The following is a 24,066-nucleotide window of genomic DNA, read 5'->3' as shown; positions in this document are numbered from 1 at the left end:
AGGTTGGACACAGGGGCTTGGGGCAACCTGGTCTAGTGGAAGGTGTCCCTGCCTGTGGCAGGGGGTTGGAACTGGATGAGCTTTAGGGTCCCTTCCAACCCAAACCAGTCTGGGATTTGCCAGGTATTTCTAGAGGACTCGTATTTCTGTAATTTATTTGGACAAGGGCTTTTTTGTTGTTGGTTTTAGAACTGGAACTTCATTGTACGTACTTCAGAATAAATGATTTTATTGTCAAGCTCTAAGATAGAGAAAGCAGAACTGCAAGCTGGTATTTTTTTTTAATCCTGTATCTAAACGTGTGGCAACTGCAGCAGCAGAAGTGGGAGAGCAATAAGAACTATTATTTGTGAATCTTAAGCCTCAAATAGCCCAGGCTGTTTTCCAGCTGGGTTGGCATGAAGTATCTGGTGAAAGGTGAAGCTGACTTTGTTGATCTAGTCTCACAAGTTGCTTTCCTAAAGCAAGTTAGCGCTTGTGTTAGACAAAGACCTGTTCTTTGTTTGAAAATAACTTCAAGTTGCCAGTCCTTTCAGCGAGTGTAATTATTTCCTCTGGGGAAAATAACATGCCTTATCTACTCAAGGAAAGCATTTAAGATGCCCTTTCCTGCTTGCTTTGTCCTGCAGTAATCCACTTTTTTTTAGGAAGAACGTTTTGCTATCAACGTTTTTCTCTGGTGGAGCCTTGAGAAAATAACCTCAGCCCGTATTGTCCTGAGGTGCACTCCAGTAAATATGTGTAATACGTCAACTGTATTTGTCCTGTTCTCCCATGCAGTTTAATAAAGGAAATTGTTTTGATTAATAGCTTTTAAATTCAACAAGTAACACTGGTTTGGGTTATACATCCATCCGGCCTCGTTTCTAAATTGTGAGCTTGAGGATGTATGTGAATGTATACAGCAGAAACAGATGACTGGAGGGACTTGGGAAATCCTGCAGAGAATTACATCCTCACATTGTTTCCCCCAAGTGAGCAATTTTATAGAACTTGTAAACCCACCCAGGGCTCGCCTCTTGCAGGATACAGGAGTTCCCATGAATTGAGGCTCAGGCTTATTCCATATTCCGCTTGAATATACATCTTCATTATTGTCAGGTTGTCTGGGTTCAGAGAAGAGATTTGCTCTTTATTTGTTGAACGTTGCTAAGCAGGATTTAGCGAAACTATCTGCATTTGTTTGATTAGGCACCAGCAGAAACGATCAGGTGCTTCTGAGCTCTATTGTAAGTAAGCAGGATTATGATATAGTATTATAAGTGTAACATGTAGGAGTGTGGTGATTGTTTTCTTCTTTGACAACCTGTATATTATTGCACCAGTGAGATGGGACTAAGCTTTATGTTGTATTTCTGTGAGTAGGTGTTCTGTGTTGTATCTCTCAGCCATGCTTTCATGAATTCCTCCTGTTTTCTGACTTTCAGTTTAAAGCTGGACAGAAAGGTTGCATGTGCAGAATTGCATCATTTCACTTGGACAATATTTCTCATCCCTTTAAGGTGACTGGGGGCTTGCTTAAGATTCTATCACACTTACAAACCCAAGCTTTACCGAAACCAATTGATCCACTCTCTCTTTTATACCCACCCTCCTTTCAACAATTCAGCAGAGCGACTTTTGTGAAGGGAAGTCTTTTGTCTGAGACAAAATACTCAGATTCTGAAGACAATCTTGTGCCTTTTCTTGCATTAATTGGCAGTCTCATTACAGGTATCACTGCCCTCAGAGACATGCCTTGGCTGATAGACAAAGCAGCTTCGTATTTTGGCTTTACACAGTTTGCTTAACTAAATCTGCTTCCAGCTAGGTGTAAGGGAAAGTTTATTTTCTTTAACTTAGACTCACCATTCTTTTTTACTTACTCCTTTTTGGTTTGTTAGCTTTTCCCCAAACATGCTAACACGACTGGTAGATGGTCTCATTACTTGCTGCTTCTCATGAGTATTGTCTAAAGTAATAGAGCTAATGAAGTAGAGCCTACTTGTACTTAATTTAGTGCTGTGGTGATACAACACAGAGGTGTCTTTTAATTTTGTAGTCAGATAAATGGCACTAAAATATAATGATGACATGAATTACTTCCAAAGGATAACACTTCTTCAAGTTTACATTCCTTAATCTTTTGTAACTGTAAAAAGCTCCTCCTGATGATAATTTTTTATGTAACGGGATTTTTTTCCCCCTGTTCTGTGATGTGGACGTAATATATTGTGTAATTATTACTTCTATCCCATAAAATCTATGTACTCTAGGAGGAAAACAATTTTCCCTTCTATTTCACTACATAATTATACATTCCATATATATACGATCTTCCAATAATGGGTTTTAACCAATATTATTGATTTGCTGTTACATACAGAGGAATAACTTTCAGTTCTTTGGAATTCCCTAATTTTAATACAATGTCTTCTTCGCAAACGGCACAAATAATGACTATTAGTAACACTGTGAGTTGGATATCCCTTCAAGATGTTCGGGTGCATTAGTACTAACTCTTAGAATGATTTTCTTTCAGTAGTGTTCAGAGTGCAAATCTTCAAAGAATGCAATCTTTGAGGTTGACTTATGACCAAAATCTTACTTGTACATCCTTTAGGCTTTGAAGCTCATTACCCAGAGCATGTTTGCAAATAGGAAAGTGATTATCAACTCTGCTTTATTTATTGTGATCACACAGTAGCAGGTTTAGATACAGGTACTGTGAGCTGAAGGTAGGAATATGGTGCTTAAGTAAGAATATACTTGAAGTTTGGGAGATGCAATTCATTGCTTATACATCCTGTAGGATACACAGAGTTAATATAGCAGTTCTGTATGCAGAGCAGTCTGCTTAGGATTGCTTCAGGCCTTGCCATTTAAAACAAAACAAAAACTCCTAAACAAATAAAACCCACCAACATAACCTCAACCCCCAAAAGCAAAACAAGAACACAACCTCTCAAACATTAGTAAAGTCCTGGTGTTGTTTTCAAAACACTATTTAAGTTCCCTCTCTGCCTAACAGTGATTTAACCCTCTCTGACTTCTCTTTTATTAAATCTTTTATTTTTCCTTTATGTATCCTTTTGATGTATGTCATCCATCAATGTTAGCAAGAACAGTAAAATGCATTGATCTATTGCTAGACTTGGCAACTTAAATAACACTTTATGTAAGAAGTATTGATTTATAAAATCCAGTACATGTAATTAACATTATAACTGTCAAAAATTGAAAACAATATTAACTTGCTGTTGTTTATAACCCAAAGAAAATTAAATAAAATATCCAGATTAATCAACTAACTCCTTTTTTTTTGCTATCAGATATGTCAAGCTAAGTTGTTTTCAAGAACAGTGATATGTTTCTTCTAATTCTGACAAGAAGAAATTATGTGTTTCATCAGTATTGTTGAAAATAGTTCTATAGTCTCTCGTTATGTGTATTATCCCTGAGGTGGAGAAAGAATTCCACTTGGATAGTTCTGAAAGGGCCTAGTGTAAAACATGCAGAAATAAGTGATGATATTAAGGAAAATGAAGGTAGTCACTTTATGTGAGGCTTTCAAAGAGCCTTTGATCTGGCCCTCAATTAGTGGCTTCTCTTCTGCGTGAAGGTACGAAAAGGTGCACCTCCTGGTTTGTTTGCAGTGTGGGGTGTTATCCAGCTCTCTGCACGAGTTACACGATGAGATACTTTAAGAGCTCTGCAAGGATCACTTTGTGCTTCAGTGTCTCACTCAAGCACTAATCAGGTGCCTGTTCCGGACTTTGCTTAAGGTGATGGGAATAAATCAGTTGAATTCTGTGAACTTTGGATTGTGCTTTGATTGTGTTTTTGTCCTAATTCAGCATCACGTAAGGATATGAACAGTCCTGTCTCTGTGCAGTATAGCGTATCATCATGTGCTTGACACCCTTGAATTCAGTTGCACCACTGAGATCCTTTGACTGGAGTTTGTTGAGGCAGGCCTTATCCAGTTTATAGACCTATTTACAGTTTTCAAGTTTAAATGGAAAAAAAGACCTTAGAGCAGCTTCCAGTTCCTAAAGGGGCCTACAAGAAATCTGGAGACAAGGGCATGTAGTGACAGGACAAGGGGGAATGGCTTTAAACTGACTGAGGAGAGACTGAGATGAGATATAAGGAAGTTGTTCTTCACTCTGAGGGTGGTGAGGCGCTGGCACAGGTTGCCCAGAGAAGCTGTGGCTGCTCCATCCCTGGCAGTGATCAAGGCCAGGTTTGATGGGGCTTGGAGCAATCTGGTCTGGTGGAAGGTGTCCCTGCCCCATGGTAGGGGTTGCAACTGGGTGATCTCTCAGTCCCCTTCAACCCAAACCAGTCTGGGTTTCTAAATAGAAAATTACAAGTTGCATGTAAACAAAATAACAATAGCAGCGAGGAGTGGGTGTTGTCTCCTAGAAATGCTTGTGCATGAATCATTTCCCTTTCAGCCCCCTTCATCAAAAGAGGTCTGTGTTTGTATCTTAGATGGCTATTCATAGCTGCTGCTTTGCTAGTTAGAAATCATTCTGTCCTTGAAATAATAAATAGGCGGCATTACATGGCTTTCAAGTCTGGCAGTGCCTCTGCGGTGCCATTGTCTCCTCTTGCTGCACTCGTACTTCTGTTCTGGTACTTGCAGGCACTCCTCAGCTGTTTACCTTTTTGATTTCTCTTCTGCAGAATAACCAGCTGAGAACGCCTCTTACACCATGGATGAGCTTGTGGAAAGCACGTTTATGTTTTCATCTTTTCTATTCTGGTAAATGTTCTGTGGGGTTTCATCCTGCCTTCATCCTGGTGTCAGCTGGAGTATTTATTGTGTATGTATATATTGAGGGATAACTATCAGTGTGATCGGACTGGCCTTGCAGTAGCTGGAGATTGTAGATTATGGAGTAGCAACAGCAGCTTCCTCTGCAGTTAAAATAATGAAGGAAATCCTGCTATATTTGGATTCTCTCTGTGAGGCAGTTTTGCTTTCCACCTGCTGTGTGCCGAGATTTAAACACTAACAACTTATTTCCTTGAGAGCTCCGCAAGTCTCTGTAAACATCACTAGATATGAAGAGAATATAAAAAGAGTGGAGGCTGTGCTTTAATGTCACATTCAGCCCAGAGATGTTGTATGTTTCTTTGGAGGTTTTTTGATTTGGTGTTGGTAGTTAATGGATTCTCTTTTCTTTGCCCACTTTGTTCGCTCTCGTCTTTTGCTCTCAGTGCACCTGTATCTTCCTTTAAGGTATCCTCATGAGTATTTCCAAAAATAAGCTTTGTTTGGTGTAGTTCATCCTCAAAAAGGGCTGCAGAATTAAGAACATCACCTGTAGCTTCTTGATTTAAATCTTACAGCAGATATTCCATGACTTCATGAAACTATGAATTGTGAATTGTTTCTGATATACAACAATCCTTTCTTTTCTATTCCCTTGACTCAGCTGAAGTATTACAGGAGGCCAGAAAATGAAACTAAAACAAGAGGTGTAGGAATTAAAGGGGGAAAAAGAAACCTTAGTGGGACTTTAGGTTAATACATCAGGAGCTGCTTGAGGCTCAGTTAAAATGATATCAGCTCATTATTTTTTTTCTCCTTGGCTGAACTGCTATAGAAATCAATTTTCAGAAAAGAATGCTACAATTGCAGGTGGGAAGATCTTTCTCAGGGTATTTGGGGATAACCAGGAGAGTTTTATGGTGAATTCTACATGGAGTGATGTACCAACCACTCTATTTTGTCTGTCAGAATCCAGGTCCCATAAAAACTCTTTTGTGCTTCTGTGGGCTCTCCTTTCAGTTTGGTTTTGAGTGTTTCTAATAAAACATCAGAAATCTTATCCCTAAAGGGAATTCTTCTTCAGGAAGGATCCTGTAGTGAATGAAAGGATGTTTTTTGAATAGATGGCAGAGCGTTGGGGAGCAGATTTTATGAATGCAAAGGTTATTTGTGAAGACTTTAAGCAACCAGTGATTGTAAGATTTTCTTTACCATAAAAAGCAAGCTCTAGCTTTTTCCTGTTGCCTTGTGTTAGCATAGTATGCAAATACATATTTGTGGCCCATCTAAAGCTGTTTGTAGGGAAGAAAGGTTGAAATGCTAAAACACGTTTTCCTGTAGCAAGTAATTTTGTGGCATGTATCTTTGAATGTTAGAAGTTTCAAAGGGAATGAATTGTGATGTTTGTTCTTTTAAACAATACTGTGTATTAATGAAGATGGGAAAAACATTTGAACTGCTTACATGGAATTAGGAGCTTAGGAACGTGCAATGCCATTTAGGTAACTGCAATAGAGAAGTGATGCTTCAATTAAAAAAAGCATAAAAAAACCCTAAATCTAATGTCAGTGTGAAACATTCATTCTTGTCATTCAGGACTCCTGTTCTACTGAGTTGATGAAAGCTAGTCATAACTATGCATTACAGAAGGTTTAGTTTTCCTCTTGGGATAGCGTGCAACAGTTATGCAATCTGAAATTCAGTATTTCTTCCATCCGTATCAAATATATGATTGGCAATTACCCAATAACTTACTTGCCAATTAGTCATTTGACCTATTGAAGGCATGAAAAGTTACCCATTGAAATTGTGTCTCCCAGTGACTGTGCATTTAAAAGAAATAAATGTCACTTCATCTAGAAATATGTAGGTTTCCTCACACAACTTGCTGAGTCCTAAACCAATTTAATTCCATCCCCAATTAAACCTTTAAAAGCACTATCCATCAACCTCAGCTGATACTGTATTTGCATTTAGAAATGATAGCAGAGGTATCCAGCAAGCAGCTTATCTTTCTCATCTACAGGAGGATAAAAATGGGTAGTTTGGGCTCATTTACTTGACTTATGAAACTGAGGAAGAAAGACTGATTTAAATACAGTTGTTTCAGTACCGTTCCAATATAAAAGCAGATACTGTCTTTGATAAAAGTTCAAGAAATCCACTTTAAGGGAATGCTTTATGCCATTGTGTGGAAAAAAAAATCTTAACTGTGGCAGTATACTTGAAAAATAACCTGGTATTTTAATGAAATACTCCCTGTGATGCATCAGTCCTTTCAGATCGAGGCTTAGAATATGGTAGTAAAATGCAATTTAAATTTAATTGTTGTACTTGGTGATTTATGTCAGACGTCCAAATAAGAAAATTTGAATCTCAAATATCCAGTATTTTGTGTGGAATAGCCTTCCTGCAAATCAATGCACTTAAAAGTGACTGAATGCTCTAATGTGTGTTTGACATTGTTGACAGTTTATGAATAGATCATATACTAACTTTCGCAGTATCTCACCGATGCATTTTTAGGTCTGAATTCAAAAGGAGGTTGATTCAAATATATCTGAGTTCAATCTGACTTCCTGGTACATTGCCCAAGATTTACTATGTAGTAATGCTGAATTCCTATGCTAGATAAGCTATTGAAGTTCATTTCCACACGAGAATACCGCTTGCATCCAGAGCTAGCACATGTATGCATCTGTGTCAGGAACAAAGATAATAAGATTACAAGGTCCTTTTGAAAAGGAAAAAAACTTTTCCATATCCAAATTGGGAATAAGAAGAAAATGGTCCTCGTTCCCCAGAAGGCTGCTGTTACCAGCTGTCAATCAGTATAGAGCAGCTTGCACTCAACTCTGAAACATCAGCTTGTGAGTGTCACAGCTGAACTTTAATCTGTCCTGATGGGATTCTGCTCTCCACAGTTTGTACCTGCTTTCTTCGGATTGCTGAAAAGATTCTTCTTGTCTTTAGTTTGGTTTTCCTGACTCTAGTTTGTGTTTTAATTTAACTATACTTTTGTATTACACATTCAATCCTCCAGACAGATCTTTTAAAATACTCCTTTATAGCAGTTATCGCTAACCTACCTGAAGATGGCTCACATCCCTTTTCCCTGCAAACAGGGAGAGCAAAAGCATTTCTATATTGTTGCTCTTCTCCTGGGCTGATCATTCAGTCTCCGTATGTAATTTATTTATCTAGTCTCATTTTCCTGGAAAATTCCTCGGAGAAATTCTGTTCTCTATTTTTCTGTGCCAGTAGACTGGAACTTCAGACATGCATATGAGGAAGGGGTGATGTGCATCATGCTTTGACTATGGACTAATAAGATGAAGTCAATATAGGTGTGTTTTTTAATAAACCAGTTGTGCTTTTGCGTGAGTTTATTGAAGAATGTATCTCAGTCAAAGATTTATTTCCAGTTTCAGATCCGTTGGGTGAAGTGAGTGATGGAAAGACAGCTGCTCAAATGATATTTGTTAGTGATTGAGCTGTATTTGCTCTGACTCGCTGATTCATGAACAGGTTAATCTACTTCTAACATTCAATATTGGCTCACCTAAAAATGGCTTAAAAGTAGAGAGACATAATAGAGACAAATAGCAATGGCAGGATCTCTTAACCTGTTCTTGGCACCCATTACATTATTCTTCCTCTGAATGTGTTTGTGATTATGGTAACTGATTTTCTCAAGATGTGAGCACATGATTTTACCTGAAACTGTTGGTATCCAAAAAATGCTGAGGGTGTAGCTGAATTGGTTTCCCTGATGAAGGTGATGTGGTACTTCTCTGGAGCAGGGTACCTTTTCTCAGTAGGATAGAAGTGTTCAAAATCAAATTGCAACTTTACCTAAATATATATGTATTGCTGGGGGACAGGACTGCAACACTGCTTACAAGATCTTGTAGCACTCTGTAGTAACCACAAGATCTATTTGATCTGACTTTGCTTTATGTATTTTACAAATGTGAGCTGTTAGAAGGCTAAGAATCATTACTCTCCTCAGTTTCTGAAGTCATGTTCACTCACGCTGTCCTTGTGAGTTATGCTCCCTTGGTTAACTAATGAATAGCAACTCTTGGGATTTTTGTGCCATTCAGTACAAAGCTGTATGGTCAGGCTGCCTTCCCCTTGTGCAGATTGCATTTGTAGCCTCATGCCTGAACATGATTTTCAGGGAGAATAGAATATGAGCAAGTTCTTGTTTTTACTATGATGCATCATGTCTGCTAAGGGCTGGGAAGAAGCCCAAAGCAGGTAACAATTGCATATAGCACCATTTTTGTATTTATATGTCAGCATTAATCCAAACAAAAGTGTATGGGTGTTGTTGAAATGGGTCCTGAAGCTATGTTATGAGATAAAAATCAATGTTAGGCTTTGCATGTACCAAAGAAAGAAAATAGGTGAGCTAACCTGGCAGTGTAATAGGACTCTTGCAGTTTAATGATGTACAAAAGCAAGGCAGGCATGTTTTGGAGCAGATTTCTGGTTAATTTTGGCATATTCAACCCTATTTTTTCTTGAGATTTATATAAAAATAAATCTACACCATGCTTTTAAGGGTCCTAGGGAGGATGTTAGCGAGTTTGGTGAGCAGACTTTATGAACGCTGTCTGTATGTGCCAAGGGACTGGCGCCTTTTCCTTTCACACCTCCTTGCAACTCCGATAATTTTTTGTCATTATTATTTTTATTTTTAAATCAGCATAGCTGAAAAGCCAGCGAGGCTCAAGTATTAACACATTTAGCATTTAGAAGTAAGCAGCAGTGTATTGCGTGAATGCCTGCTTTTCACTTTTTGTGTAGGCAGAATATTAATCCCAGTATTTTATTATCCCTGTTTCTAGCACTCAGGCTTTTTATTAGCATTTTGCTCCAGCCTTCAAGAGAATTAAAACTGAGGTGGTCTCATGGCTTCTAAACCCTTGACTGGCCAAGGTCAGCCTCATGGTGAGCCCTTTCTGTATTTAATTAATGAAAACACAAGTACCTTATACCTATTAAATGACCCCCTTGCATCTTCAATCCCTTAGCCAGTTCCTCCTTTCATACATTTTTCTTTCCGAGGTGTCTTTCTTCCATGATTCCTGCCAATTTTCCTGTTTCCCTGGGATGCTCTGTAACAACTAAGCTTGTCCCAGTAGGTCCAGTTTAAAATCCCGCTTTCCATTACAGCTTAAAGATACAACGCTTAGAATGCGGTGCTGTTTTGATCCCGTGTCTGAGGTGTGAGCAGCACCGTGCTGCAGAAATGCCAAAGTCATCAGAGCTTTACTGCTACCTCTCTTCATGGAATCTTTGCTTGGTATTTTATTTTCATTTCTTTCAGTGAATATTTAGTGAGCTCTGATTATATAATTGAATTTGATAAACTGATGGTATGTGATTGATGAGAAAATCAGGAATAAAAGATTAGAAGATAAAATTACTTCAAGGGTTTAAGTAAATCTTCCAGAGAGCTGGGGTAATTTATAAAGCATGCCATATTCTTTATAAAAATATTCCTGTAGGTCTATTAAATTTTAGCTTCTACCAGAATTGGATTGAGTTTTGAGAGTGATTTTCATGTAATACGCGCTTGATTGTGATACTTTAAATGGGAGATAGCTCTTGAGTGGGTTGCAGCATCACTGGGTTTGGAATATTTGAGTAGCAAATGTAAGGCTGAATGATAGACTTGTGGGCAGCAGTCTTTGTCTTTCAAATAAATCATTTTTTTCTTGGAAAGATGTAAGTTAGGAGGAGTAAATGGGTAATTCAGAGTGAAATAATGAAGGAGGTTATGCTGCTAGAGTCTTTAAATTGCTGAAAAACAGGATCAACAAATTACTTGGGTAGAAAATTACAATGCAGATTCCACCTTCAGTGTAATCTCCCTGAATGGCTCAACTTTCTTGAAGGAAGGAGTAGTTTAACAAGCTCATTTCATGAACCTCTCTATACGTCAAGTGAACATCACTGTTTTCAGGGATCGGTGTTGGGACCTGTCTTGTTCAACATCTTTGTTGCTGACATGGACAGTGGGATTGAGTGCGCCCTCAGCAAGTTTGCCGATGACACCAAGCTGTGTGGTTTGGTTGATACCCTGGAGGGAAGGAATGCCATCCAGAGGGACCTCGACACGCTTGTGAGCTGGGCTGATGCCAACCTCATGAAGTTTAACCATGCCAAGTGCAAGGTCCTACACCTGGGTCAGAGCAATCCCAGGCACAGCTGCAGGTTGGACAAAGAATTGATTCAGAGCAGCCCTGCAGAGAAGGACTTGGGGGTGTTGGTGGATGAGAAAATGAACATGAGCCGGCTTCAGTGTGCACTTGCAGCCCAGAAAGCCAACTGTATCCTGGGCTGCATCAAAAGGAACGTGACCAGCAGGTCCAAGGAGGTGATCCTGCCCCTCTGCTCTGCTCTTGTGAGACCTCACCTGGAGTATTGTGTGCAGTTCTGGTGTCCTCAGCCTAAAAAGGACATGGAGCTGTTGGAACAAGTCCAGAGGAGGCCACGAGGATGATCAGGGGGCTGGAGCACCTCCCGTATGAAGACAGGCTGAGGAAGTTGGGGCTGTTGAGCCTGGAGAAGAGAAGGCTGCGTGGAGACCTCAGAGCAGCCTTCCAGTATCTGAAGGGGGCCTATAGGGATGCCGGGGAGGGACTCTTCACTCAGGACTGTAGTGACAGGACAAGGGGTAATGGGTTAAAACTGAAACAGGGGAAGTTTAGATTGGATCTGAGGAGGAAATTCTTTCCTGTTAGGGTGGTGAGGCGCTGGAATGGGTTGCCCAGGGAAGTTGTGAATCCTCCATCCCTGGTGGTGTTCAAGGCCAGGTTGTACAGAGTCTTGGTTGAGATGGTTTAGTGTGAGGTGTTCCTGCCCATGGCAGGGGGGTTGGAACTGGATGATCTCAAGGTCTTTTCCAACCCTAACGATTCTATGATTCTATGACTTGGCACCGCTGTTTCAAAGGACTCTGTTGCAACCCCTTCCCCTAAATACCAGCACAACTCCCTGCCTTCTACGCCCAGAGGAAGTCTGACATCTGTAATGTTGCAAGGATAGAATGTGTGTCTCATAACTCAGTAGGAGACTCCCCAAAATATATGTGAAGCCTCTGCAAGGATTTAACATTTCCTCACTTGTTTAGAAATAGCCATGTAAAAAATTGCTTATTGCTCTGGGTAAAATGACTGTATTCCACTAACATTGTCTAACCCTGACTTAATTTTTTCTTTATAAGGTTTTAAAATATTGGTTGATTTTATGAGTTTGGAGAAAATGGGAATTGAGATAAGACTTATTTGCAGTATTTGCAGTCATTAAAAACCAAAAAAATAAAGCAGCTTTGCAGAATGTAATCTTAGTCATGTAATAGAGTGAAGGAGTGCAAAAAAAACAGTTTAGGTTTGCTAGGAACTATCTGATAGTATGGAACTGTTCCTATTTTCTCATCCATTGAATTGTCATAGCTTCCTGTATGTCCAATTTAAAGAAAATATTACTGCTCTGCACTAGCCCTCAATCAGGTTGTTTGAAAAACAAATCTTTTAACATGCTATGCATCAGCAAAGGGCCTTACCTCAAAATACTTAATTCAGTTTGCATTTTGTGCAGTAGTTTATACATATTGCTTTGAGATGACATGCTTTTTCACTGCAGAAATAACTTTCTGAAGTTAAATTCTAAAATCTAGGAAGAGAATTTGTTAGTGCAAACCATCAAGAGTGTATGCAGCTGATGTGCAACTTTACTGCCAGTAAAGAGTTTGGCAACCTGTGATGCCTTGACCATGCTCAGCTGAAGCACCGCTGCTACCCTGGGGCTGTGTGGTTTGGCTGGTGGTGACCTTGTGTTGCCATGTGAAGTCACAACAATTCCCTGATAAGGGGCAAAGCAAAAGATAAGTTAGAGAGGCTGAAGTCACCAGGGAGAGCTGTGTACCCACTGCCATCTTGATCGGCGGTGGGACCTTGGGGCACCCCAAAAGCCCCTGGCATTCCTTGAGCTCCTCCTTTCCTAGTGTACATGGGTGCTGCCTCATGGCTATCAGCTATTAGAGAGCATCGTAAGTGGCCTGTGGATTCAAAAATCTCATTCAGTCTTGAGGGGCACATGAGATCACTTCCCCAGAAACTGAAGAGAGCCTAAATGCTTTCAGTAGTCAGGATGAAAATACGTGAGCTTTATCTAAACTCAGATTTAAAAGAAAGGTTAGCAATTCAATTGAATGGTTTGTTCAATAGGACAATGGCTGTGGTTTGTGGGGTTTTTTTTTGGTGTTTCTTATGTATAAAATACACATGCAAGCACTATACTCATAAAAGAGTGCAGTAACATCTAGCTATTAAATCTTATTCCGTATTTTGTATTCAATGGCCAACTTTGTATGTTTTTTATATATATATATATATGTACATAAACAAGTTAATTTGATTATAGGAGGTATTTCTAAACTTCGAAGCTATTTATAAATTTCTAAGATGAAGCCTGTAGTTCCTGCATAGTTACCAGTGGAAACTTAACACATAAGGTACGAAAACCTTCGTCTTCCAGAGGTGACAGGGGTGGGTCTCCAGCAGGTGTAGGCTTGTAGTAAATACGTGTTTGAGTGGAGCTTTGGCAATTTACCAGTCGAGAATTTTGCTACTTGGAAGTATTTTGAGCATTTGTGATCCACGGGAGAGCAAGAGTTGGAGTCTGTGTGACCCTTGAGCGTTATTGAAGTACCCTCATTCAAAATCTATTAGTGGCTTCAGGTAATATAATTTAACACATTTTGGTTGGCAATAACTTTGAAAAACACATTAATCTTGCAGTTTTGTGAGGTGTTTTTTTACCTAGACTCGTTTTTCTGCCCAGATTCTTCATTTACCCAGAGACTTCTCCTGCTGTGATAATCATTTCTATCCAAGATTACTTTTCTATCCAAGATTATTCAGGAAATAAAAATACGCAAACCTTTGAGTGGATTTAATCCTCACAGAGGAGAGGGGGGAAAAAAACCTTGATATATAGGGCTGTTCACTGCCTGCTGCAGTAGACAATGCTGAAATCCTTATCAGTGTAAACAGAAAACATGGACAAAAGCTTGTCTGAGTGGGTACTTCTCAATAAGTACCAAGGACTAAGATTATCAAGGTCTTGTGGATTCCAGTTCTCAAGGTAACGCTTAGTTAGGAATATAAGAGTGTAGGTCTTGACTGCTGAATCATGGTGGTTCTTGTTTTATGATGGCCATTTTGAGAAGAAATGAGCTAAATATTGGTGGTTTATACTATGCTCACTTAAATAGCTTACAGGGCCATTTTCTCTTTGCCTTTCAGGTGATGTTGCTCCGTACTTCAAGACTGAACCAGGCTTGCCTCAGATACACTTGGAAGGAAATCGACTTGTACTTACGTGCCTTGCCGAAGGCAGCTGGCCCTTGGAATTTAAGTGGTTACGCAACGACAGTGAAATAACTGCCTACTCCAGTGAATATAAGTAAATAAAAACTATATAATAGTCTTCTCTAAGTGTAATTGCAAAATAAAGGAAACCCAAAGCAAACACCCCCCCTTTTCTCCCAGATCCCTAATACCTCCAACCAGCTTTGTAGGTACTACTGATACATTGCCAGGGTTTTTTTTTGGCATGAAGAATGGCTGGTTTCTGCAAAGAAATAAGATCTCTATGAGAGAGTGCCTTTTGCTAAAAATGATATTTGGCATTTCAAACCAAAGGTCTTAACAGAATTTTTAAGTACCAAAAATGCTTTTTTGCTGGAGATGCAACCTTTCATGTGTTTGTAATAAATAGCAGGTGTATTCCTTAGCTAAATGTTACATATGATGTGCTACTCATCCTTGAACAAAGATAAGCTCAGTGGGACTATTCTTTTCAATAAGATCTAGAATGTGGCCTATCTTAAATTGCATATGAAATTTTCGGTTTTACTTCTGAGAGTGTGAAAATTTATCTTCTATTTTAACAAACTGTTCCTCTGTAATTGTGCACTTTGCCCCCCAGGATCTCACTGGCTCCTTTCACATTCCACAATACATCCCATCGTGGAAGAGAAAAAAAACATACTGGGGCTAATCAGAGCTGCATTTTCGCTGACAGGCAGCAGATGGCTGGCCAAATATCAAAGTTCAAAACAGCCAAGTGTTATCTGCTTTCCTTTTAATGGGAGCATTAACAGGCTCTCCCCTATGCAATTGGCAATTTCCATAACCTTATAGCAATTCAGTATTTCTGTAACTTATTTGTTGCTCTGAAATTTTGTTGAAGTTACCCAGTGAATTCAGAAGTTAAAAGGCATGGGTATGTGACAGACAGAGCCCTTGTATAGCATTTGTCTCTTTAGCCAAGCAAGCTAAATGCTGCAATTTCATCATTACATTGCTTAAGATAAGGAAAAGTTGTGCTCTGTCACTATAGACGAAATTATAGTATAGATTAGTATAAAAATGCAGGTAATGATACAAAGTTCTATATTTTTTCAATGATTTTCAAAATTGTAACTAACATTAATTCTGGTTTTGGATATAATTGATGTTTATAGAGTAGTAGGGAAAAAAGTCCCTTAAATAACATGTTAAAACTCTTTTTTTGCCATTTAGCAAGTAAAGCATTTAGCAGTTTTCAACCAAACATACAATTCTGTGTGTACTTTCCTAGAAATTAAAGACTTGATTTAGATGAGACCACTTAGTCCTGAGTAATTGCATCTATTAATGCTTGCTGTTTTCAAGCCTTGAAATCCATTGATATCTCAAATTGAGCCATACACACATTTAGAAAAGATTTGTGAATACTTACTAGAAAATAAAAAACCAACTCTAATCGCACAATTAATCACAGAAGGTTTCAATGTCACTTTGTGTAAATGCCACTTGTTTTGATCAGCAGTGGTCTGTTGCAGCTTCCTGGTAGAAGGAGCTGACAACAGCTCTCAACCACGTAAGACACTGAGAAAGTAACACAAAGAAATGGTGTGGGAGGACAAAAAACATGAAAGTGGAATCAGCAGCCAAGCAAAGGTTGGAACTCGAGCTTTGTAGATATGCTAGTCACTGAGAGACTCACACTGCACCATAGTAGGAGAAACCCAAATAGGAATGTGTGACATTTTGAAACGAAGATCAGAATGCAATGGTGTTTCTTAAATTAGTGCACATCCTAATGCAAAATGAGAATTCGATTGTGTGTTACAGTCCAAGTTGGAATCAGTGTGTTGGACACACCTGTCCCAAGCTGTGTGTATACATATCTGTGTGCAGTACCTTGTTTCTTATCATTGGACTTAATTTAATCTAGTGAACGTCAGATCGTGATACTAGCTGCATATATTAATTTTGCATTTTTATATTTTTCTTGGTTTTATTTCTGATTTCATCTGCTACAGAGGTAAGAGGATAGAAAACTACTGCTTTATAATAATAAAATCACATTGATAGAAAATACTAGTTTAGAAGTTGCAGCACTTCTATTACCATGCCACAGTCAGAAATAAGTGAAACAGGGTTTCGATTCTGCAGGGATGCAAAACTTTAAATTTCAAATAGGATTATGTGGCATAGGTACATTAAGATGGAAGAAAGCAAGGAAAAATATGCTTAGGTGTAAAAATTCCTGTCCCAGAATTTAAACTTTGACCCCATAATAGTTTGCTTTGCAGTTCTCCTGCCTAAATACTCTGTTTAAATGCATGAATCTTTCCAGTGTGACTTCTGCTGCAATTTAAATCATCAATCAAAGCTTTTTTTGTAATTGCTATTACTTGATGTGTCTCAGTTAATGTCTATATTGTAACAGGCCAAAAGTGTTGAAAAGATTCTTATAACATACCAAGTGAGGAAAGAAGAAATTGGAGTTTTTGCATTTTGACATTGGTGACCCTGAGTGAACAGCTTTTCCTTGCATAACGATGCTGATGATGTGCACAGCCTGGCTTTTATAGTGACCACGCATACTCTAGTTTGTATTAAGAATTTATAAAAACACCTTATAAATTCTTTGTGATCTGAGACACATGTAATGAAAGCAAATCAGTATTGCTGACTGCAGGAGCAACTTTTGTTATGCCTGTAAGTTAACAGTCCTTAAAGTTCAGGCAGTGACTCTTTTTCCCCCTCTTTGTTTTCATTTGAATTAAGATCTGCACCCAGTGTGCCTTCCATGTTTGCTTTTGTGGCCTGAAGATATTGATTTCCTTGAGTTTAAGAAACATAAAAAGGACATGGAACTGTTGGAACAAGTCCAGAGGAGGGCCACGAAGACGATCAGGGGATTGGAGCACCTCCCGTATGAAGATAGGCTGAGAAAGTTGGGGCTGTTCAGCCTGGCTTCTCCAGGAGACCTCATAGCAGCCTTCCAGTATCTGAAGGGGGCCTATAGGGATGCTGAGGAGGGACTCTTCATTAGGGACTGTAGTGATAGGACAAGGGGTAATGGGTTAATACTTAAACAGGGGAAGTTCAGATTGGATATAAGGAAGAAATTCTTTCCTGTTAGGGTGGTGAGGCACTGGAATGGATTGCCCAGGGAGGCTGTAAATGCTCCATCCCTGGTGGTGTTCAAGGCCAGGTTGGACAGAGCCTTGGGTAACACGGTTTAGTGTGAGGTGTCCCTGCCCATGGCAGAGGGGTTGGAACTGGATTACCTTAAGGTCCTCTCCAGCCCTAACTATGCTATGGTTCTATGAAAATAGTTAGATCAGTTGTTGCATAAGTCCCTTAAAAGTTTGAATAGATAATGAGTTACATGGCTATCTAATTAAATACATTTGATTTTAATTCTGTTTTCTCTATCATGGCTATTAAAAACCTGTAGCCTAAAGGTTCACTTTTAACTCTTAGAGCATTTAAAATTAGGGTGTAAATTTGAAATTCAGAATGAAATGTAAGCGTTAGCCATCTTTTCTCCTTAGGTGTTTGATAGCACTTCATCCCTAAACTCTAACTCATTACAGTCCTGGTGATGGAGCACGTTACGCTCTGGAAAACTTCCCTTGAAGCTTTTTCTTTTACGCTTGTCACTTTACATCTTTCTATGGAAACTTTCTAAGCAGCCAGTTTCTGGTTGACTGTAACATTCAAAACAGGGAAACTGGTCTGGCTTTCTGAAGTACTTGATGAGATCCTCAGAAACTTCAAATAGCCTCTGACATCTGTACAATGGAAAAATCTTCTATCCTGAAAGTTAAACTGTAAACAAAACTGAAGCAAAATTATGTCTTGTTGCTGTAAAAGTGGTATTAGTCTTTGACAGGACTTCAGTCTGTGAAGTAAGCCTTACTTTGAATTTAGAAAGCAATGTTTGTATCCTTTTTTGCATCTCAGACAATAAGTAGAATGGTGGAAGTGTAGCACAGAAAGCAGTATTTTTAGTGTTAGGTCAATAGAAAAGTATATTTGAAAAAAAAATCCAACATATGAGGTACATAAAGACTATTCAGACTCGTAAACACAGAAATTCCAGTAATATCTATTTAGCTCTTGCCCGGGTTTGCAATTTTCAAGGTGGTCTAAATAATGTAAACGTATGTTGTATCTCTATTTTTAATACTTTTGTTATTTAATTCTTCTAATTTTGCTTGCCTTCCATGCCCACGGTTATCCAGTAGATCCACGGAGAAGCCAAGAGCTCACTAGGTCTGGATTGTCTTGGTGGAATTCCCAACATAAATGGGATTTTCACTGCAGATTTTTAAAGGATTTTCTTTTCATCAGGCAGCATATTAAGAATGTTTCCTGCTGAAACATCAGCGAGTCAGAAAAGAAGACTCAAGTAGGACACTTGTGATCCAATTGATCTGTTTTGTCCTAGTGGCAGGAAAAACTAACTCTGCGTTACTGTCTTAGTAGAGATGAAGACCAAAGAAAGAAGCTTTTAAGTTTGGCTCTGTTTAATAGACAAGCAGAGGAACAAATGTTAGCAACGTACAATACTAAATCACCTATTTTCTCACTCTCTTTCTCATGGCACATTCGTCAGGCAACAGGCACCATGGCTAATTCAGAGCTTTATGCTCACTGGCCAGCAAGTACTGGGGTGCTGATGGATGGGTTTGCTGTAACTCCCAAACAAGTTGAGTCTTCTTTATCTTTCCAGTGCAAACTGTCATAATCACTGGGAAAAATGTGCCAGTTGCTCTGAAGTGGGTCCAGAGGAGTAAGCTTAGGCACGCAGACAGCACGATTGCCTCCGACTCATATACTCAGGAAGCCAAACTCTCCTAGGAGTCACAGGAGATGCTGAAATGTGTCCATGGTGTTGGGCTTTGTTTTAATTCATTGTATTTGGTTGTCTAACCTATTTATTATAGTGTATTTGATCGTATGTATAATGCAGTGATTATGGTCTTCATTTATCACTTAAACTAGATTTCTTCTACCTTCTTTGTTTTGATGCTGTCTGATCCTGTTCAGATACTAAGCTCTGTATGTGGGTGTGTATAGTGTATGAGGAGAGATGATTTCTTTTAGTGGAATTAAATCTTGAAGATTAAAATTCAGCACTTTTATTTTTCTGTATTTTCTCATAAAGACTTTCATTAATCCTACTGTAATATCTCCAGAAGGTGACCGTGGGAATATGTGCTTTGATTAATGTTTGTTTAATACAAGATTATCTATATTATTCATGTGTTTTATTCACATTAGAACTGTGCCTATCAGCTCATTTTCATGTTAAGTAATCAGATGTAGTTGAACCAGGAAGGTGGGCATTAGCAGACTAAAGTGACTTTAAGCACGGTGAAGGGCAGAACAGATACAGTATAGATTCCCCTGCCTCTTTTCTAGTACTCCTCTGAATTACAGTAGTTTCACAGTGTAGTAACCATCTTTATTTTTCCATTGGAAAGCTTTGATATTCCTTGCAAGTCTTCTTAATGCCTGTGTTTAGATTGCAGTTGTCTTGTGCCACCTCTGAACAAATTACCAGGCAGCTTTGCCTTAAGAATGAGGGTAGATAAAAACCTAAGGAAACTATGTAAGTCTATATTTCAAGAGAATTTGTGGAGAACTAATTGGTATTTATCAAATGTGGATTTTAAGACTGAAAGTTATATTATGCTTTTTAGGTATTTTTTCGTCTATATATTATGGACCATATTATAGCCAAAGACCAGAGATTATATGAGAATGCTGTTTGTGAGAAAAAATACAATAAGCATTTGAGACAGTGTGTAAAATATTTGAGGAGAAATAAGAAATACCACATAAAGTAGCATTGATCTGCCTTTAGGAAGAAGTGCACTATAATTCTGCATTTTGTCTTGTAGGTACATCATCCCAGCTCTGCAGAGGTCTGATGCTGGCTTTTATCAGTGTATCGTACGGAACAGGATGGGGGCATTGCTGCAAAGAAGATCTGAAGTTCAAGTGGCATGTATGTTTGAACGGAAGTTATTCTGTCATTCTTTACTTAACTAATTCCTTTTGTGGGTAAAAAACACAATATACCAATAATATTTGCTAGTCTGAAAAGTTATTAGATGCCATTTTTCATACATTTCTAGATTATTGCATCACAGAAGTTCTCTTCTGGGAAACAGTTCAAAGCGCTGCAACATTAAGTCTTTAGAGCAAGCTCTGAGCCGTTCAAAGCCATCAAAATGAGATCATTTGGAGATAGCTGTAGCATGAAAAAACTATTATACCTTTCCCTGAATATACAGGGATTAAGAAAGGCCATATAGCACAAAACAAACAATCAATCAAAACAACAATAACAGCAACAAATAAAAGCGCAGAGGATATCTGAAAGAAAACTGTGTGGTGAAGATGGCTCCATGAAGATTTCGGATCACAATCCTTGTGATACAAAAGAAGCAGTTGCTTCACAACAAAACCCTTGCTAACAACGAACTTTACACTGAAAGAGGGGAGATTCAGATTAGGTATAAGGAAGTTGTTCTTCACTATGAAGGTGGTGAGTGCAGGTTGCCCAGAGAAGCTGTGGCTGCCCCATCCCTGGCAGTGTTCAAGGCCAGGTTGGACGGGGCTTGGAGCAACCTGATCTAGTGGAAGGTGTCCCTGCCCATGGCAGGGATTTGGGACTGGAACTAGATGAGCTTTAAGGTCCTTTCCAACCCAAACCATTCTATAAAAATTTATGCATCTGTTCTCAGCACCTTTGTGAACAAAACCCCCCACTGTTTGTACTGGGTTGATTTGGACTATGCAGAATTTTTTAGTTGATCTCTGATTTGGTATCTAACTTGCATTTGGAAACGTTAAATCGATTTGCTCTGGAGTTAGTGCTAGTTAACATGACCTTAGAAACGATCATATGCTCCAATCTTCCTTTTGTCAGTTAACATATAGGAAATATAATCCAAATAACTTGTGTGGAAATAATCATAGAATTAGGCCTTATTCTTTTTTCAAAGTAAAACCATAAAGTAATTAAAAAAAGATAGATTTGTATACTGTGTGTAAGCAATCTGATACATGGATCAAATTTCTCTTCCTCAGGGTCAGTTACTGGAAATTCAGTAGTAGTAAATGTCACTTGGTAAGTGGAATTTAGGGAAATTGAATTATTTATTAGAAACCCAATTGCAAGGAACTGATTCAAGTTAATTACTGTGTCATGAGGGAAATGACATGGAATTTCCTGTGTTTTAATATAGGAACAGTTACAAATGACACTACGTAAGTTTTAGTATCGTGTTCACCAGTTTGCTGTATTCCGGTATGTTACGTTACTTATCTGTAATGTCAGTAGTATCAATACTTTGATCTCTCAGTGGTACTGTTTCAGAAATGCTGGGAGCTAATGTCAAAGTAAACTGCTGCTAAAATAGTATTTTCTTTCCCTGCTTCCTACCAGCCCTTATGCCCCTGCTGTACACACCTCCTCATGACCTTGTGCTCACTCTGACGTGTGTCAGACCCTTGCAAGTACTTTTGTGAATAGTCTTCCTCTGTTTTGAGTGAATTATATTCAGTCACAGAGGATTTAGTGAGAGCTGGTGCAAATGAGCATAACTGAGTGGTATGGGGCACCTCCAGCAAGGTTAGGAGGCGAAGATGGAGCAGGGGAAGATGTGGGTGGGATTCTTCTGCAGCAGTGAGCCATTAGATTAGTTTAGATGCCTGTGAAGTTGCATCTACAGGTGTGGTTTCAGGGGACAAAGGCTCTGGTAGCAGTACCAGAGAAAAATGTACCCATTTTCGCCTCCATCCCACTAATCGTTCCCGCTCTTGTATTGCAGCGGAGCACACTATCCCTTTAGGCTCAGCAGGAAAACTTGTTTGTACAGCTGTGAACTGGGAAACTTCTCCAAAATTTGAAAAGAGCAACAATTATTTTGTAGGGTTCGTTAAAACCGTTCCTCCCCTCCGGTTTGATTCCCTGTGCAGCTGTGCCGGCACTTGTACTAGTGGGGGGAACCGTTCTTGAGGAAGTACTTGTGGGAACGGTAGTGAGAAGGAGGTGCAGGAATACTTTACCGTGATATTGCTGCTAAAGAATTTAGTCTCCTGAAAAGACAGCTTTATTCCCCTCTGAATGAGGGAAAGATTTGCAACAAAGCGTTTTGTTTCTCCAGGCTTTTGTGTGTGTGTATGCATTTGGTTGTTCTTGAGAGAGAAAGAAGTGCCATTGTTTACTTCAGTTATAATTTTTTTCCCATTTAGTTTGTAGTTCTGCATTGTTGAACAAAGTTAAAAAGCTTTTTTTGAAGGCTTCTGTGTCTGAATTAAGCAGTCCGTTTATTTCATAGAATGGTTAGGACTGGAAGGGACCTCTTTATTTCCCTGATAAAGACATAGAGACAAAGCAAAGCAGATCTTACATGACTTAAGGGAGACCTTTGATCTCAAACCTTTAGTGACATATATGGCTTCTGTATTGAAACTTGCCAGTCAGACTTGCACTTGATTCCTGCAGGTGAAGTGTTTCGCAAGTTTTAAATACCTTCTTTCTCCTCTCCCACCCAGTAGCTCTAATGGTAGCTACTGATACCATTGTATTCTGCATTCTTACTTTTTGATCTAATTTAATTCATTTAAGCTGTGTGGATATAATGAAATACCTGATATTTTACCATGCTTTACTTTCTGCTTATTCTTGAAAACACAGCAGAAAGCAGTATTCCAAAGGGTTACTAAGGTTATCTTACCCAGTCATCAAGAGTTACAGGGAGTTTTTTATGTTAGATGTTACCCTCAGAAGGGTCCACAGGAACTATCGCTGCCACTGAATAAAGGATGCTTTCCAATACACTAAGATTGCTAGAGAAAAGTTGAAAGGCGCAATTCTTAATGTGCACTGAGCAAGATCTGAGGTGTTTTCCATGTCCTAGACCTCTGAAGTAGCAGGGAACCCATTCAGTAATTAAAAATCTCTTCTCAACACATGCTAACGTATTATTTAACTGAATGGGAGCAGCTATTTGTGAGAAAACTGCTGGGTAAATCTTAATTACAGAATGGGCTTAAAACCTCTTGGATTGTGAAGACTGAAATAATCACATGACAGTGAAGTTAATTAGATCCACCTACGCGGTTTGAAACTCCTTTTCAAGTAGGTGATCTGATTACAGTTGTAAGAAATACGGAGCAACAGAGGAAGTACAATGCTGATTATGTCTGAATAAATAACTTGAACATCACAAAGATGATTAAAGCTTCTTTAAAATACCATGTGTTTTTAACTTCTGCTCTGGTTCTGTCTCTTCTCATCTCCTGCCATCACAGACCTGAGAGTAATCTATGTTTCAATGTCCTTTGCATCCCTCTCTGCAACAGAGAACTCGTAGAGAACCCTGTGGTCCTTAAAAAAGATAAAAAGGGAATTCAGTGGCAGACGTGAGAGCAGTTTTCTCTGTGTGTCAGTTTTTTGGTTTAAAGCAAATTAAAATGCATAGAAGTTCTTTGGATTGTGAAAAAATAGGAGCCTAAAGCCCCGTTTATTTTAATGGATAGGAATGTGATACAAAAGGCAAAAGAAAAACAAGCAAACGTTCACTGAATTTTTACAAGGACCCCATGGGTACGTGAACTTGTCTCTGAAATAAAACCTTCAGGGGCAGAGCTTCTGCAATGGTTTTCTTTCTTCCATTAAATTTTTTGTTAAAAGCTGCTCTTTAATTCTACAGATGCCTTTGTAAATGTCAGAGACCTGGATGCACTATTTAAATTATAGTGTAGTGCCAGAACTAAGAGCTACCAACATGACTGGAGACTTGCTATTGTGGTTTCCATTTGGCTAGAGTGGCTTACCTGCATAGCTCTGACTACAGCTGCTGTCTGTTTGTGTAGCTATGGATAAAAGCATTAAAAACTCAACAGTGACTAAAAAATTGA

At 38.9% G+C, this 24,066-nt stretch overlaps 1 protein-coding gene across 1 annotated transcript in view; it reads left to right on the top strand.

The window, feature by feature from the left end:
- Positions 1–24,066, top strand: part of SDK1 (sidekick cell adhesion molecule 1) — a 422,287-nt gene that overhangs the window by 109,505 nt on the left and 288,716 nt on the right. Inside the window, exons 3-4 of the mRNA XM_062613568.1 lie at positions 14,086–14,245; positions 20,034–20,140. Coding sequence (XP_062469552.1) covers positions 14,086–14,245; positions 20,034–20,140 — 267 coding nt within the window. The remainder of the gene's footprint in view (positions 1–14,085; positions 14,246–20,033; positions 20,141–24,066) is intronic.

The sequence above is a fragment of the Pezoporus occidentalis genome, unplaced genomic scaffold (genome assembly GCF_034315485.1).
Source record: "Pezoporus occidentalis ecotype Australia unplaced genomic scaffold, CSIRO_AGI_Poc_V1 ctg169, whole genome shotgun sequence".
NCBI lineage: Eukaryota > Metazoa > Chordata > Aves > Psittaciformes > Psittacidae > Pezoporus > Pezoporus occidentalis.
Note: the sequence above shows the minus strand (reverse complement) of the source record. Positions and strands in the feature narration are given on the sequence as shown.